General features: G+C 43.1%; 1 protein-coding gene across 5 annotated transcripts in view; it reads right to left on the bottom strand.

Moving 5' to 3' along the window:
- CLEC16A (C-type lectin domain containing 16A) overlaps window positions 1-18238 on the bottom strand; it is a 197527-nt gene that overhangs the window by 122032 nt on the left and 57257 nt on the right. For 3 of the 5 annotated variants that reach the window (XM_066576179.1, XM_066576181.1, XM_066576182.1), the window contains exons 11-16: window positions 15995-16124; window positions 14170-14270; window positions 7392-7514; window positions 5410-5519; window positions 4482-4541; window positions 984-1034 (exon numbers count right to left, since the gene is read on the bottom strand). In XM_066576179.1, the coding sequence (XP_066432276.1) occupies window positions 984-1034; window positions 4482-4541; window positions 5410-5519; window positions 7392-7514; window positions 14170-14270; window positions 15995-16124 (575 nt within the window). The remainder of the gene's footprint in view (window positions 1-983; window positions 1035-4481; window positions 4542-5409; window positions 5520-7391; window positions 7515-14169; window positions 14271-15994; window positions 16125-18238) is intronic. The other 2 variants (XM_066576183.1, XM_066576180.1) reach the window with 1 other exon arrangement.

Raw genomic sequence — 18238 nt, 5'->3', positions numbered from 1 at the left:
GATTGGGTGTTATATATTATAAAGCTGAGGTAACATGTAAGCTGCGCTGCGATTGGTTGTTATTTATTATACCACTGAGGTGACATGAAAGCTGCGCTGTCATTGGTTGTTATCTAGAGATATAAAAACAAATGTATGTATGTATGTATGTCTGTCTTTGCAGCAACGCGCGACGGGTAAGCTAGTGTCAACATAAAATAAGAAAAAAGATGAACTAAAACCAAATAAACACAAAAATAATAAATATAAAGGACTTGCTTTATCTGTAACAGTCAGAAGGGGCTACTGAAAACTGGTCAATCCCTTTCTACAAGAATGGGAGCATCTTCAGAAACCTATAGGAGCCCACCGATCCCGACAGTCTTCCCCTGCACAGCAGTGTGAATGGGCTAGCAGCACTCCCCTGTACATTGGAGTGGCTGGAAGCACTGTTGTGCGAAACTGGATTCTCAGAAAGTGTGGGGGTACCAGGATTCGGTACCTGACTACGTATGTGTCCTGCACAATGTACAGCCAGTCGGTGTGCAGAAGTGATTGTCAGAAATGCAAATGCCGATTGGCTTTTATCTTCCAGCCAATTGCACTCCTGCTGCCCGATAAAAACACAAGTCTATTGGCTGGATATTACAGCCAGCTGCCCGCCGCTGCCCTGACCGCTTGCCTCTGCTGCCGATTCATGTCATGAGGTGGAGCCATAAGCCTGTGACTTTCCAGCCGACTCCAGCCACTGTCCGCTAATGACCGGAGTTAAAAGCTTAGGCTGCTGCCCGTTGATATTGCATCCGGAGGCTCTGATCAACTACCTGATTGGTAGGGGCAGTCGTAAGTTATCTCCTATCCTGTTTTTAGCTAGAGATGTAAGGGTCATCTACTGATGTTTTTGGTCAGTTATATGGTTCTACCATGAATGAAAATATAGTGTAGAAAACATGAATGTGAAAGCATACAACCAAAGCGGTGTTTGAGAACACGATAAAACTCACCATCATACCCCTGTACTCATCTTCAAACATGTCCAGAAAAATTTCCTCTCCCTACACAGAAATCAGAAAAAAACACTTCAAAGTCAGTCTTCTTCATTTGTCACATAATACATTTTCCTGAATTCTTGGTAAAATAAAGGAATGTTTATTTACCGCTGTACACGCATGAAAAGTACTTTAACATACAAGTATGCCATGTGAACTTTAGATGTTACTTTAGCCCAGTTTTTAGTTTTTTTTTTATATTTTGAGAAATCCATATCAGAGTGACCTCTGCTGTGAAGAATCCAGTTCTGTAGATCACCCTTTCCTCATTGTGTATTCTGCACTTTTAGGTCAGATAATCAGCACTCTGACAACACTCCGTGCCCTGCAGTTAACGAGGCACTGCTGTAGAGGCGCTGTTCACACTGCTCTGACGTATACATGGCCTTTTACAGCATCTCTAATATTACCAGGAGAACAAGTGATTTGCTAAAATATTTCTACACTGTACAGTATAGCCCTCATATAGTTCCATCCAACTGAGGCTTTTACAAGTAAACTGTATATAGACTGGCCTCTCATGTTCAGGGCTTTTGACTTGAACGAAGCAAGACATTCTATGACCACATGTTTTTTTATAGATCGTCAGTGGAGGCAGAACATGCAACCATGTATGATTATTAGTACAGGCGAAACTATTTTTGGGCAAATTTGGAATTTTGAGGGCCACTTAATTGCCAGCTATTGAAGCTCGACAGGACAGCTTATAGGTCCTCAAGTGACAGCTTGTCTTATATTAGTGAGCGGCACTTAATGGATAAAAGCCTGACAATTAAAAGTATGCATTCTGAGACAGAAGGGTCTTTCTTTAGCTTGACCCTTAACGGCCCTTTAACACACAACGATTATTGCTCAAGATGTGCTCAAAAGCCATTTTTTGATAATAGTTCATGTAAACGTGCCCATTAGAGATGAGCGAGCATACTCGCTAAGGACAATTACTTGATCGAGCATTGCCCTTAGCGAGTACCTGCCCGCTCGGAAGAAAAGGTTCGGCTGCCGCTGCGGGTGACAGGTGAGTTGCGGCCATGAGTAGGGGGGAGTGGGGGGGGGGGGGGAAGAGAGATCTCTCCTCCGTTCCTCCCCGCTCTCCGCCTGCCGCCGAATCTTTGCTCCCGAGCGGGCACGTACTCACTAAGGGCAATGCTCGATTGAGTAATTGCCCTTAGCGAGTATGCTCGCTCATCTCTAGTGCCCATCTTTCACTTTTCTGTTGAACAATGATTTTATGCTCAGCATAAAATCCATCATAGGGCAGAACAGCTGTTAAGAAGGACCTCACGTTGTGTTCTCCGCAGGGAGCGCTGATAACATTGTCTCAGCTGTCAGCCCCATGGCAGAGCAAAGGGAATGCATTCAGAGAACAGACCACCCGCTGTTCTCTGAATATAGCTCCCGGTGGCTCACACGCATTAAAAAGCTAATAGGCATTAGTACCAATTAGTAGTTAATGCAAAATTATCGCTCAAAAGCCATCTTTGTGTGTAAATGTGCCCTAATACAAGTTGATATCACAGTGTGTGCGCTATCAGGGTGGTTTATTTACACTTTGAATTAATTTACAATGAGTTTTGTTGCGTTAAGATAAGAAAACAGCTTTACAATTGGTTATATAACTTAATATAACAATCAAGGTAAAAATGTGTCCCATCTGTAAGGCAAGGATAAATAAAAGGCAGGGTAGAAGTAGAGTACATGGCCAAAGCCATCACTACAAAGAGCCGGAATTAACTGCAAAGGTGGAAATGACTGCTGGCTGTATGAATTCCATCTTTAAACATAGTGTTCCTAGATAAACAAGGGTTCAGTACATGGAAGAAAGTCAAGGGCTTGTTAGCTCATACGTTTATATGATATTCTCTGGAAGAAAAACACTGACAGACAAAGCCAACAGTCAGCTACTTTTATGAGATTTCATTGGATATTGCTTCTCTCTCGTTAACGATGTTTAGATTTTGGGTAAAACATTCACTTGAAAGTTTTATTGTAAAATATGTTAGACATATGATTGCTCATCAATGGGTTTTATCTTCAGAAATCCACAAAAGAATGCTGCCCAATGTTAAATTATCTATGGCTCCAGGCTACCATCAGAAGAATGCAGCAGCGCTCCAAAATGATGAAAAAGTTACTACATTTACTCGTATGCTTCCATGTATGTACATACACTGAAGGACCACTTTATTAGAAAAATTCATTTGATAGCATGTTGGATCTCCATTGGGCTTTAGAACCACAGTAATTCATCATGCCATTCACAGGTATCTGAGGACCCATTTGACTGGGCAAAGTTTTAAAAATTCCCTTAACATTTCCACTTTTTGCCCTTATTTTAAACATCCATCTAAATCGTCAAACTGAACTCCAGAACCTTTTTTGCTGACCTTTGGCTCCACTGATTTCCAGATTGTTATTTCAAATGGCAGCCACGGAGGCCAAAAACCTACACCTCTAACAATGCCCCATTGCCACTTACTGACAAGTGCACATCCAGGACTGTACAAACTGTCACCATTACAGAATGTGAAGGCACTGAGCGTATCTGACCAGTAGAACAGCAGAGCGTACAGGTTATAACCACTGGATCCCAATGGAGAACTAAGCAGGGGGTAGACCGCAGGTAAAGTAATAGCTCTGCAGATTTGTAAAAGAAGTTGGAACATTATATTGCAATATTACATCTTAGCACCATATGAAGCATGTAACTCTCACTTTGAATCGCTGGAATGCTGTTGCAGTGCCAGAAAACAGATGTTGATTCCATTGGAAAACATAGACCATCTGCTGGGCAACTCAAGTAAATTCCTGCTAACTCAGAATGGGAATATTTATGCTGCATTAGCAGAATTGTGGGAGAATTTCCAGTGCTGGATTACATTTTAGAGTGTGAAATGTCTTGACCTTGGCAACCATTCAACAACATCCCAATTTCCTATACTAAAAGGAGTTGTACCAGAATTTCAAGTTATTATTATCCATTCAGAGTGAAGTCACTGCGGGGAAAAAAAAGCAACCCTGCAGTGACAGGAGAGCAGGACACGGGAGATCTGTTCTCGAGACTGGCGGGGAGACCCCCATCAATCTCAAGTAAGGGCCTCCCATGTCCCCATTCCTCCTCGCTGCAGCATTACAGCACCCCATGCAGTGATGAGTAGACTGAATGAAGCGCTAGTCAAGCACCATTCACTTTGAGGGTTCACTTTGATAGCAGAGCAGCACCTGCTCAGGTATTTCCGTCAGCCCCATTGAAATGAACGCAGCGCTGACTATGTGATGTCACCGCGGGGCAAGAAGCGACCTTGTAGTGACAGGAGAGCGAGACACAGGAGCTCCTGTTCTCGGAATCAGTGGCGAGACCCCTATGATCAGCAAGTTATTCCATATCCTCTGGATAGGAAATAACTTGAAATTCTAGTATACCCCCTTTGAATCTCAAAAAGAAAGCAATTTTACCTGGTAGTACTTTACCTTATAGAAGTGGCGCAGGAGATGAACACTTTCTTCTCTTGCGCCCTAGACAAACAAAAAGATATTAAAGAAAAGAACTAGAATGTTTTTACCTCTGCACAGAAAATGGATCAACTATTTTTCCATCTAAAGTCTTATACAAGAGCATTTCCCACATATCAGACAAATTAGACTCTGCCTGAAATAAGGAGTTATTCAAACTCACTCGAGCACTTTTGAGAGATCTGTAAATTCATCTACTCAACAGAAATAAAGGGGTTGTGCCAAGTTATAAAGTTATTACCTATTCATTACCCTTATGAATGGGGGTAAGATTGACTACTGGGACTCCCAACAATCCCCAGAACAGGGATCCGTTTAGTCCCCAAGTAAATGGTGTGTACAACTGCTCCATTCATATCAAGAACAGTGTCTGAGATTATCAAGTTCAAGCAATCTTCGATGCGGTCATTGAAGTGAAAGGAGCAGTGAGTGGCACACCAGCGCAACCTTTACTCCATTCACTCAAGGACTGGCCAGACCCCTGATCTTGGGATCAGCAGATAGACCCCAACCAACCAAAGTTATCCCATTTCTTATAGATGGAGGACAAGTTTTTAAACTTTGCACAACCCCTTTAGGACAGTGTTCCCCAACTCCAGTCCTCAGGGACCGCCAACAGGTCATGTTTTCAGGATTTCCTCAGTCTTGCACAGGTGATGTAATTATTGTCAGTACCTCAGACATTGCCACAGGTGTTCATACCATAGGATATCCTGAAAACATGACCTGTTGGTGGTCCCTGAGGACTGGAGTTGGGGACCCCTGCTTTAAGAGACCCAATAACATGTGAGGACTGCTGCAACATACCAGCTTTACCAGCAACATATGCCATGTCATATACAAAATCGGTATGAACTCAAAGAGCCCTTACCTCCAGACACGCTAGGTGGACATCCTTTATGATACAGTCACCATCAATCAGAACGAGCTGCTTCAGGAGTATACATCCAAGCTCCAGGGTAGCCAAACGGATCTTTCCATCTACAAGAATACATCAATCCGTATTAGATTTTCTCTCATCAACGCCAACTTTACATGTTTTTTTTTTTAATACTCAATGGCGAAAGCAGAATAAGCCATTTATTTAACACAGGAACAAAGCATTAGGCATGTTGAAATCCAACATGCCCGATCTTTCTTCCCCACAGTCAAATGCAGTTGGAGCGACGAACAAAAGTCCCATAGCTACCGTGTTTCCCTGAAAATAAGACACTGTCTTATATTAATGTCTGCCCCCCAAAAGAGGCACAGTGTCTTATTTTCGGGGGGGTGTCTTAATATTCACCTAGCAGGTGGCATCCAGGGTCCCTTACGCTGGGCTGGGGCGCTCTGGCAGTCTTCTGTCTAGTCCTCAGGATTGAGAGACCATTCTCTTCCTGGTAACTTGGCTTGAATACCCTGTCTCCAGCAAGAGACTGCTGTGATTGGATCGCGAGTGCTGTGGCTCAGCCAATCATAGCCGGCGCTCAATGAACCAATCACAGCCATTCATTATTGGGGTAGGTCTTATTTTCAGGGAAACACAGTAGTTGATAGTTGCTCACACCCACTTGCGTTTTTTAACGCTGCAATATTGCTGTGTTTTTCCCACGCGATAGTCAATGGGACTTTCTAATGTTACAAACGCATCGCAAGTTGGTGCTTTGCAATTTTTGCGCGATGCGTTTTTAACATTAGAAAGTCCCATTGACAATTGCGTGAAAAAAATGCAGCGATATTGCGTGAAAAAAACATGTACAGGCCACAGATTTCAGTGATTAGCATTATTACTTTGTCTCTTAAGGGACTTTCACAAGGACAGAATTAGTCTGTTTTACCCAGTGTTTTCCCATTTAGTGTGTAATTGTATCAGTGTTAAACCAGCTTACAAGAATATGCACAACGCCCCAATAATGTTCAGCTGGCCATCAAAAAATACATGGTATTGGCATGAAGAGAAAAGTATTGCCCTTTCACCCCTACCGTTTTGGCCTACAGATTAAAAGGCTTGAGTGTTATGTGTAATAAGGAAGAGAACAGGATAGCAAAAGGGGTTATCGAGCAAAAAAAAACTGTGCGAGATTTGTGCATGGTGAGACACACGAATACGAATCCCATTTTTTTTGAATGGGGTCACATACATGAGTCACATTTTCCTGCATCGTGGTGCAGGGGAAAAAAAGTGCGGTGTATCCTATCTTTGGGCGTTCCCACGGAACTGTTCGCCCACTGTTTCCAACACGGCCAGAAAACACATTGCACAGCGTGCACGGTGCACGTGACTGTGATGCAAGGTTTCCTATTGAAAACAGTGGGAAACACTTGCTGATCTTGAAAACCCCATAGGAGGATAGCAACTGTACTGAAGTGATGGGAGGAGTTTTTGTCACAAAGGCGCCTCACATCCGTGGGGACATCGCACGTGCACCAGCCGGATACCTGGCCGAGCTTCATGGATCGATGTAGCGCTTGACCATGTGAAACCACTCTAAGTCTCCTTTTGCTCTTCTCAGCCTGGTGAAATTGTTTTTTTGGCTGTAGAACGTCTTTAAAGCTGCATACCAATTACGATATACCCCCCCCCCCCCAATCACCCAACTCTGCGATGCTGATGAATCGTGGGCAACCTGTGAGGAGTTCTAGGGTCCCTGCCAATTTGACAGTGTGGGACCCAGACCATTTTCACGAACCTCCCCTAGTCATTGGTAGAAAAAAAAAAGGACCCAACGCTCCATTTTGACAGCAGCCAAAAACAAATGTCTAAAAAGGAAGATCAAGATCCATTAACACTGTATAATGTCCTGATGATTCCAAGGCAATGGTGGCCAAGCATAAAAAAATAGACATTATAGCAATGCGGGACATTTGCCTTACCCGGGTGCGCTGCTTGGCTCATAATTCGGATTAATCTCTCCACCAATACATGGTTGTAGGAATGGCTGTCTTTAGCCGGCTTTAGCGACAACTGGATTTTTTCCAGTTTATCAGGATCTATTCCTATTAACAAATACAAAGACAATATTACTATAAGGGTGTTCTGTCTAACATCGGAAGCGGCACTGTTAGCTTCACTGTGTAAATCTAGACTGCAAAAAGTGGTCTGAACTTTATTGGCCAACTCCGTGCCATCATGACATGACTGATTCTGTTTCTTGTTTTCCCTTGGCAAATATATCAGCTCTACTTTGACAACTTACTAATATGAAGTACTAGATTTCGGTTTACAATAAATACACCGGCTTGTCCAAACGGATACAATCTTGTTGTAATCGGCTCTGTAATAGAATGGCTTCAAAAAGTTGCCAAGAAGTTGGTTAGCTTCCAGCTAAATGCATCAACAAATATGACTTGGTGTGATACTGGTAGGGCAAGGCGGCCCGCCACCATGAGCATGACATATAGAATCACCATAATGTGGTGCGATAAGAAATGCTTCTAGAGGAGAACACCTAAATAATACGGTTAATGCATTTTTAAAAAACTATTATTGCCGTTTGTCACAAGAGTTGCATGAAGATGGAGTTGTCAACAGACCATCATGACAACAACAGCAATCGGCACTTAGGAAATAAATAGATAAGGTTTAAGGATACACTTTTAAAAGGTGTGTAAATCCTGTAATTTTTAGGTTGATAAAACCCCATTCCTCCTCCCCAAAAAAAACATTCACCTTAAAACCAGATTTTTGGCCTTTCCAGTTCTGGTGATTGTTTGAAGACATGTGTATGGAGAAATAGGCCTAAATGCTACATATGGGCTCTGCACCTGCTTGTGCACTACCTCCTACAAGTAAACTTTCAACTACATTGTGCTCCAAATTATATGGGCTCATGCCCACGGACGGAGCGGGATACGCCCATGGATTTACGCCGCGGGAGTACCACGGTGGTAAACAGAAAGTCCCCGCAGGTGATTGTGGAAAAACATTAACGGAGACCTTTGCTGCGGAAAAACGCGGTGAAATAGAACATGCCACGATTTTTTTCCTGCAGTGGAAATCCACGGCAGAATCACGTCTGTGAGCACTGAAGGCAGAAAAGCTGTTAACAGTTGCGTTATTCCGCTGCAGGGAATGCGGCAGAAATCCGTCCGTGGGCATTAGCCCTTATGCACACGCCATTTTTGTTTGTTTATCCAACATAGACAATGTGCGCAAGGATTATTTTGTATCCTCAGTGGTGATATTACAAGGTGGATATTACTACAAGCAGAAGTTCTGATAATGGCGATGACTTTATTTATATCCTCAAAATGAACACAAAACATGTTGTTCTAAATTATTCTACGGAATTCAGTGTTTGAAAACAAAGTAATTCACATAATTCCCAACATAAATCTGTTATTTGTTGTGCACAGATCATTGTCTATTCCCAGATTAAGTTCCATACGATATAGGGGCCCATCTTTGATATGACTTGGACAACTCTCTAGTGCATTGAACTCGTAAGTCCATGTATAGTTACAAGTTCAATGGATAAGAGAGCTGATCAGTCCATGTATAGGGTCTGCTTGTATTTCATTGGAGGAGGCCAGTATTGACTCCCAGAGCTGCCTCTTTGAGGTATACTGATGCCCACTCTCATACGTCTTCCTTTTAAGGATGCTCCACAGATTCTCAATAGGAATGAGGTCAGGAGAGGATGGTGGCCAAGCCATGATTTATCTTCTTTTATGCTGCATGGGATGGTGTATTGTCTTGTATGAAAAAGAATTTATTTTGGAAGGCACGATTCTTTTTATACCATGGCAGAAAATGCGCAGTTGAGAACGCCATATATCGTTCAGAGCTCATTTTGACACCCTCAAAAACTGTAAAGGGACCCAACATCTTACTTCTCAATATTCTGGCCCAAAACATTCCTCACCACTAAGATGTGAGACCCGATCAGTTTTGCAGCACATCAATCAGTATATGATATTATGATTGGCATTCACTTCCTGACACGGAAAGAGGATGTCATGAGAGGATATAAAACTGGGGATGTTTTTGGGCAGGACATCCCTAAAGCCCAAACCCTCTGATGATTCTGTGTCAATGGCGAGATTACTCGCAAAGGCAAATTACTCGGGCGAGTATCGCTATTTTCGAGTACATGCCTGCGGGGGTGAGCGGTGAGTTGCGGGAGTGAGCGGGGGTGGGGGGGGGGGGGGGTGGAGAGAGAGATCTCCTCCCCGTTCCACCTAGCTCTACTCCGCCGGCCCCCAAATCTTTTAGGGCAAGCAGGCATGTACTCGAAAATGGCGATGCTCGAGTAATTTGCCTTAACGAGTACGCTTGCTCATCTCTAGTGGCAGCAGAGAAGATCTGAGATTGGCCTGTATATCTCTGTCCCCCAGGGGAGGGGTTCCTTGATTTATTTTTTTTTCATGTTATCATCCCCCATAAATCTGCAAGCATATTTTCTCCCTATTTCTCACATTTTTTTTCTGGGAAACAAATAACATAAGTGTGAAACTATGAGAACTTTCTTCTATAATTACTCCTCCCCATACTTTAAGTGTACAGATGCCGCAATCATTGCTGACCGCAGCATCTAAACATTTACAGAAAACAGAAAATTTGTTTTTTTCCCCTTACACAAGGTGTTAAATATTAAAAAAATAAAAGAACAAAAAAAAAAACCTACACATAAATCGGTATTGCCACATCCCCAACAACCCGTACTATAAAATAATACAGCATTTATCCAGCATGGTGAATGCAAACTGAAAGAAAAAACTGAATAAGAAAATACCAAAATAGCAGTTTTCTGTTGATTTATCTTTGGCAAAAGAAGAATAAAGAATAATAAAAAAAAAATCATATACAAGTAGTACCAAAAAAGACTAAAGGTTGCCGCACAAAAAAGGGCCCTCATCCAGCTCTGTCGACAGAAACGTAAAGATGCTCTGGTCCTGGAATGTGAAGGGGCGACACAAAAAGGCTTTTCTTTTTTACTTTAAGAAAAAGTGTGTTTATATTGTGCAAAAGTAGTAAAACCTAATAAAACCTCTATAAATGGGTGTTGTCATAATCGTACTGACCCGCAGAGTAAAGTCAGCAAAATATTTATACCACACTGTGAACGCCGTAAAAATATATGCCATAAAAACAGTGATGAAATGGCAATAGGAAAAGAAGCTACACAGCAAAACATTAGGGAAAGTTAGTCAAATACTTTATTATGTACCCGAAACTGGTTCCTACAAAAACTACAACTCATCCCACAACGAACAAGGCCTCGTACAGCTACATATGACCGGGGAAAGGCCTTGCTGGATCTTAAGGCTGAAATTACTTATGTCATTAAGGGGTGAAAAATGCAATAAGGGCTCCTTCACACTGGCGAGGGCGATGATGGGGAATAAATCCCGTCCCCATATAACCCTCGCCACCCACGTGAAACTTGTGGATGAGAAGCACTTTTTTACGTAAAAACAGAAGGAATTCCCCACCACGGCTGTCACAGCCACGGTAGAGGATCACAGAGTTCTCCCACTCTTTACAATGGGGCAGACGCTGCTGCTTCCAGCCCCATTGAAGACAGTGGGCGATATCGTAGAAACATAGGACGTGCTGCAATTTTTCTTTCTGCATAGCATCGAAAAGCAGGAAAATACATTGATTTTCAATGATTCATTCACATTAGCACATATAAATTGTGTGAGGTGTAAAAGAGAACGCAGCAGGTTTTATTTCACCATGTATTACGTGCGTACAGCCCTATTATTCTCTATGGGTTGCGTAATCAACACAATGCCATGTTGGGAATTAAAAAAACAAAACTAAAACTAAAAAAGGCACACTTATTAGCTAATTTTAGCTAAAGGCTAAAATTAGTTATGTCATGACAGCGTGCATGAGACACGCTGTCATGCGCGGTGCACAATCTCTGCCACACATGGCAATAGCTGGCTCACCACCGGCTCCCCCGTTGTGTTTTAAGGCCCTTTTAGACAGGACGAATGCCCGGCAAACGATGCCCGACACTTGTCCCCGCACATACTCTCTCCCGTGCTGCTGCACAGGAGCTAATATCGCTGGCTCACAGCAAGGTAGCAGGAGGAGATTTCTCTGTTCGCTCTCCCCCACCCCTCTCCATTGACTTAACATAGCGGCTGTTCAGTACTGAACGGCTGCTATTTACACTGAGCGATCAGCTGACTGTCCATCGTTTATGCAGCATGAACGATGAGCTGATTGCTCATCGTTCATTGTACATAGCAGCCATTCAGTATTGAACAGCCGCTATATTAAGTTAATGGAGAGGGGCGGGGGAGCGTGAGGAGAGACATCTGCAGCCCCCCTGCTGGCCACTCTGTGAGCAAGCCAACGATACTCGCTCCTGTACAGCAGCATGGAGCGAGTATGTGGGGACAAGTGTCAGGCATCGTTTACCCGACATTCGTCCCGTCTAAATGGAGCCTTACACATGCACCCCTGGGAATGAGCCTTAAGGAGGTTAAGTAACATTCCCTTTAACCAAGAGCACACAGCAATGTAACTAACAAATCTGTCTGAGATTGATACCACACATCTAAAATGAGATGAGAGATAAAAAAAACAAACCCTTCATGTTACAAACTAACACCTAGGTACTCGTCTTACTAAACTCCTATTAATATTTAAATTGCATAATAATTTGGAACACTTTAATTTTCTGCTTGGGTCAGCTTCGAGCCATCAAAATAAATTTTGAAGCATTTTTTATAAAAAGTTACACTGATGCAAAATTTCATGAAGGTGTCTATAAACCCCTCGCTTTTTTATTTTTTAATTTAGGATCTGTACATGTCAGAAACTGTGAAAATTGTGCTGGTTACTGCAGGTGCAAAAACCCCTGGCAGGGAAAGGGTTAAAGGGGCAGCCCACAATTGATCAATGTTGGATATGTCCTCTGCAAATGCAAAATCTGGCATCTTTATAAAGCCCATGTAGGACTGATCTGCCCTTATAACATTCTGCAGTTGATTTTGAATCACTCACACAATTCAGGATTGAATTTTGACAAAATTAGGACTAGAGAGTTTTAAGACTTCTAATCCTCAAATCCAAAAATAGTTAAACCTCTAGAACCCCTTTAATTAATAAAGGGGGTGAAGACAACAGCTCTAATCATATTACAGAGATCACACAAATAGGACAAAATAACACAACACCCCCAAATAGTAGGTGATGAATAACAGGTCCCTGTCCAGAGCTCGAAGTTCTAGTCCTCCTTCTATTTCTAGGAACATGACCCAGGCTGCGTGGGAAAGCCAGTATGAGCAAAGATACCAAACAAAGGCAACTTTAAAACGGAGTCCTCCTAATTAAAGGACCGCAGTTATATCTCTTATATGCACATCGTTATGGTATCCTGTGGCAGAGGTTACTGGGAATTACTAATGACCAAGCTTTATTTTCCATTTCTTATATTTAAAATGGAGTTTTGCTAAAATTAAAACACAGCTTTTTTTCGTTCCCCTCATTTTTGGAGGACAGCATAGTGTTATCGACTAAGCTGCTCTGTCCTCTACAAATAAAGGAAATGAACAGGAACCTGGTCAAACAGTTACCAAAGTCTGCAACTTTGGTCTACATTTGACTAATTGAAATCAATGTTTCTAGAGTTTTAGCAGTTCAGAAAGGACGCCAGGATGGACAGGGCGAGCGATGCTATGTGAACCCGGCCTCATACTGATCATACTCTTGCCTTTCTCCTAGTAGCATCTTCATTTGCATAGGTTTTTATCTCTCCTGAACAGATAAAGCCACTTTTGTGCAAAAGAAATGCATTTGATATTAAAGAGGTTGTCTGGTTGTAAACTATTAATGGTCTATCCACATGTTTTGCTATCAGTAGTAGATCAGCGGTGGTCGTCGTGCAGAACCTCTGCCAGACAGCTTGTTCCAAGCCAATTTCTGCATGAAGCAGACAGCTCTGTTCTCACTACAGTGGTCAGGCTTGGGATTGCAGGCCAAGTTCACATTCATTTCAGTGGGAGCTTTGCCTGTAATATCAAGCATCGTCATTGCAGTGGAAACTGCGCTGTCTGCTTCCTGCAGAAATCAGGTCAGTGCATAGGTACCCTGGGCCAGCAAACAAGCGGATCAACAGGGGTCCCCAGGAAAAAAAAAAGCCACGGAAATTAATTCTGATGGCCCATTCTGAGGAAAGGCTATATATGGTTAACGACTGGAAAACCCCTTCAAAAGGGAACCTGTCATCAACAATAAGCGCCATAAACTAAGCTATGGTGTTTGTAGTTTAGGTGACGTGGAGCCTGGGGATCCTTTTTTCATATTCACCCGGTCCCCCATTCCTGCAGTATTCCCCAGCAAAGTCAGCATGCGCACACCAGCTTGACTCTTGCAGAAGGCTGTGCATGCGCACCCCCATAAAAATGAATGGGAGAGTGTGCATAGCCTTCTGAAGGAGTCAAGCTGGCGTGCTAACTTTGCCAGGGCATACTGCAGGAACGGCAGACTGGGTAAGTATGAAAAGAGGATCCCTGGGCTCCACATTACCTAAACTACAAGCACCATAGCTTAGTTTATGGTGCTTCTAGTTGATGACAGGTTCCCTTTAAATGAGTATTTCTACCCTTTTAGACAGGCTGCAGATTGACTTCTAAGCATTACAGTGAAAGAGCAAAATACACTGCAGTAGTTTTTATCAACTTCACTCACCAGTATTACGGGACATCGCATAAAGAAGACACAAGACAAACAGAGTATAGTAATCATCATCCGTGCACTCCAGTGTACTATAGACCATGTCCAAGAAGGGCCTATGGAAGACACAAAGTTACAAAGTCTCAGCAACCGGATGCAATTATATTAGACCACTGCATGTTATCATGAATCATCATGCTACCAATGTACATTTATTTGTTTAAGGCCTTTTTCACACGGGAGACAGTGATATCACAGCTGTGTTCTGCATAATATCGTGATGGTACTAAAAAGTCACACGACTTTTAAGCGTTCTTTTGATGGGATTTTTGGGGAAGAGGGGGCTTGAAATATAAGCCCTACCTCCAAAATAAGCCCTAGCTGCATAAAAAAAAGGGGAGTACATTATCTAACAGGCGCTGTCTGCTCCGCCGAAGCTTCCCGTTACTTGTTTGTAGTCTTCAGCCAGCACTTCCTGGTCAGGAGGTTCAAAAATCCCGCCTCCAGGAAGCATTGACTCTGATTGGTTCATCGAGTGTAGCAGTGATTTCCACAACCGCTGCACACGAGAACCATATCACAGCTGTTGCATTGTTTTGTTGCTTTGTTTTTTTTTTTATTGCAGCTAGGCCTTATTATAGGGACAAACAGTAGGACTTCCTACTGTAAAAGTTGCATTGCACCGCATGAAAACCGCAGTTTTATGCGAGGCGATGCAACACAAAGGAAGTCTCTATAGAGAAACATGAGCTATAAAACATAGCAAATCGCAGGTTTTTCTCTCGCAATGTAGCAGCCTACAAAACATTGCTAATGTGAAGGAACACATTGGAAAGCAGGGGCTTCACATACATGCGAAATGTAGCACTGTCGCATCATGAGAAAACCCGCACAATTTTGTCACCCCCTTTTGTGAAACCTGCTCATGTCCACGGGGGAGGAAGGGGGGGTTCCGTGGGTGGGAGCCCCGCCGTGGGATCCCACCCTGCCAGCAGCATGAGGACATTACTTACCAGTCCAAATGCATGCGGGTTGTCCATTGTCTCTTCCGTGCATGTGGGCGGGCCCGCCGGCACGCCCCCCCCCGCACATGTGAAGTGGATTTGTTTTTTTTTTTAACTTCCTGCTTTCCCAGGGGACCCGCACAACACCCGGAGTGACAGTTCAGTGTGTGCCGCAGATCGGATGGCTTCCATTGACTTCAATGGAAGCTATCCCTGTGGGATCCGCAGCAAAAAACGGAGCATGCTGCGATATGTTTTCCGGACCGGAAGGTCCGTAAAACAAACCCAGATGCTTTAGTTAGGCTGCGGGCTATGGGCGGCTTGAACTGCGGATCATCCGTGCAGGTGCCCCACATGGATCCCGGAATTCAAACCCGCCCGTGGACATAAGCCCTAAAGCATTCAACTTGTAACATGGTAATCCTGAGTTTATGAACATCTTGTGTAACAGAGTCCGAATCCTCTGAGAGGTGGCTTATTCTACAGCACATGTGTTTCTTCAGGTTAGCTAAGCAATCTATTATGCAAACTAAGTAAACCCGCCAAAACAAAGGATTTGTAGTAAAGCAGGCTATACACATTAGACATCTCCTCTGCACTCCCTATGAGCAAGGGTAGGATCTGAAAAAGAAGACGACCGAGCGTGGAAGTAGAAATACATTAGGATTACTTTTTTAAAAGTTTGTGAAATGGAAATAAAGGGGGAAAAAAAAACATATTTGCCAAGTTATGTTATAATGCCCAACCCATGTACCTGCGCCACCCTGCCGGCTCTCCATAGAGGGGTTATATAGAATAATCTGGATATGTGCCCATGTAGTTTACAGCTTCCTTACCTGCTCTGAGCGGCCTGAGCGCCAGCGGCAGCAGCAGCGCTCTTCTCCTCATCGGTGGTGTTTTCCTCTTTAGAATACAGCAGGGACTTTTCCGCTGCTTTTGATCGCTCCATGATGACCATCTCGATTTCTACAAGATACAATTAGACCGCAGCGCCATTAGTTGTAGCGTCGGCACCATGTTCTTCAAGATTTTACATTATATACTAATCAATCAATACCAATTTTAAGGCCTTTAACATGAAAGCAGAACTTCTACCTTGAAGTGAAGCCATGGATTTTGTGAACACTGGCTAATGTTATAACATTCCGTTATTGTAACATTCCTCGATTGCCTTTTCCTGTTTTCAATTATTCTCAGACAGTATTTACTCTGCTTTCTATGCAAAATGTTTGATAGCCACATCACGACCCATAATGCTTAGGCCGGGCTCACGCAGCCGTATGGGTAAAACCCTCAGTGACTTGCGCAGGGTTTTACCGTTACGGAGCCTATCACCGTGCACGGCAGCAATATTGTACTGCGGTCATGTGCAGTCTTCCTGTTTTTTTCTTTAAGGTTTAAATTTCTAGTACTGGCACTTCGCAAGGGCACGTATATACTTCGCCTATATGTAATGTGATTGTGTATGGGTGGCATGCATTACGCGTCCATAGAGAACAATTGGTTTCTCCCATGTAATACACAGCACAACAGAACATGCTGCAGTTTTTTTTGCGCACGCTTAATACGCGATACTCCTACGCTCGTGTGTGCCTGGCCTTATTCAGGAGCTCTACATAGTACTGTGTGTTGTGGATGGGCCGGGTCTAGTTTCTTAACATCTAGATCTCTAGTGCACTTTTTTGGTGCGAGGTCCACGCCGTCTTGTATTACTTTATGACGCTGTTCCGAGGTCACAGATGCCCTTTAACCCTTTCCAATCCAATTTGTATCTTGGTTTTCCTAGGGGGGCTTACTCTTTTTCTGCTACTATACAATGGCACTATCTGCTGGCTAAAGCCAGTACTGCATGAGGTGACACGTTGGCTAGGGTCCGACAGCAGAGAGGCTGGCAATATACAGTAAGAGAACCCCGACAGACATCTTCCAACATTGGAGCTGTGCAGCCTTAAATCATAATGTCTTTAGACGTCAGTTGATTGGAAAGGGTTAAACTCGGAAACAGTGCTGTTCAAGGAAGTAACGGGGAGCCGAGGGATGTATTTTTTTGAGAGTCATCTGCTCCCCATTCCTGTCCACCAATAAAGTCCACACATAGCCTGAAAATCTGGTTCTTTTCAGACTGCTGTGCACATGCTCTCCCATAGACTTCTATTATACACAGTGACACAATATAGTGCCTTTTGGTTAATAGCCACCAAGAATTAGGTGTCCTCTGCATTCATTAGGAAAATGCTTTTCCATACTGGAGGTGTGTGGACCTATCTACGTCTGGTAATTCGGTTTCCCCTGTGAACTAAAATACAAAACTGATTATATTGACTAAATTTGTAAGGGATTTCAGAGGGTTTTATATTCACCCATCCCTCACCAGTTTACTGTTTCTATGTCTTCTATGGACCCAAGTGACATACGGTAAGCGAGTCACTGGCTACTCTGCTGCCCCCTCTTGCCCTAGATCATGTACAAGACATCTACTTACCTATAAAGCACAGTGTGAGTGTAATAAGGTATGGGGGTGCAGGAAGAACAAGACGGAAAAGTTATACCTGGAATAGCCTATTAATATGAGAGACTATTGAATCACAAGAAAGCTAGACCAGGCACGAAAAATACCACAAATAGTAATATCCTCCAACATACATCTCAACAGGAGGGGGGGGGGGGGGAGGGGGGGGGGGACGACATGCACCTGGATCACCGACCCTTCTGAAGTTATTAATGATTATAGCATATAATATTGTATCGCTCAGAAAAGGCGTCCAAGCCGCTCTTGCAGAAAACAATAGTAAAAGTAGGACTTCTGTTTTTGTCATCATGGACTATTAGTAAAAAAACAGCAAGATATTCAAATTTCACAATTACACAACTTTCCATTTTTAGAAATTACCCTCTCTGTCTTGTATGTAAACTAGGCTGCAGTCACAATGAAAAGTGGCAGCCATTGGGTGACGTGATGCCCCATCACCAACATCCCTACAATCTACACAACACACCTGATAAGGCGGTGATGATGAAAGATTCCAATGGCAAGTAGATCATAACACAACACTTATTTTTGTATGGGTTCCAGGCCATAA

The sequence above is a fragment of the Eleutherodactylus coqui genome, chromosome 8 (genome assembly GCF_035609145.1).
Source record: "Eleutherodactylus coqui strain aEleCoq1 chromosome 8, aEleCoq1.hap1, whole genome shotgun sequence".
NCBI lineage: Eukaryota > Metazoa > Chordata > Amphibia > Anura > Eleutherodactylidae > Eleutherodactylus > Eleutherodactylus coqui.
Note: the sequence above shows the minus strand (reverse complement) of the source record. Positions and strands in the feature narration are given on the sequence as shown.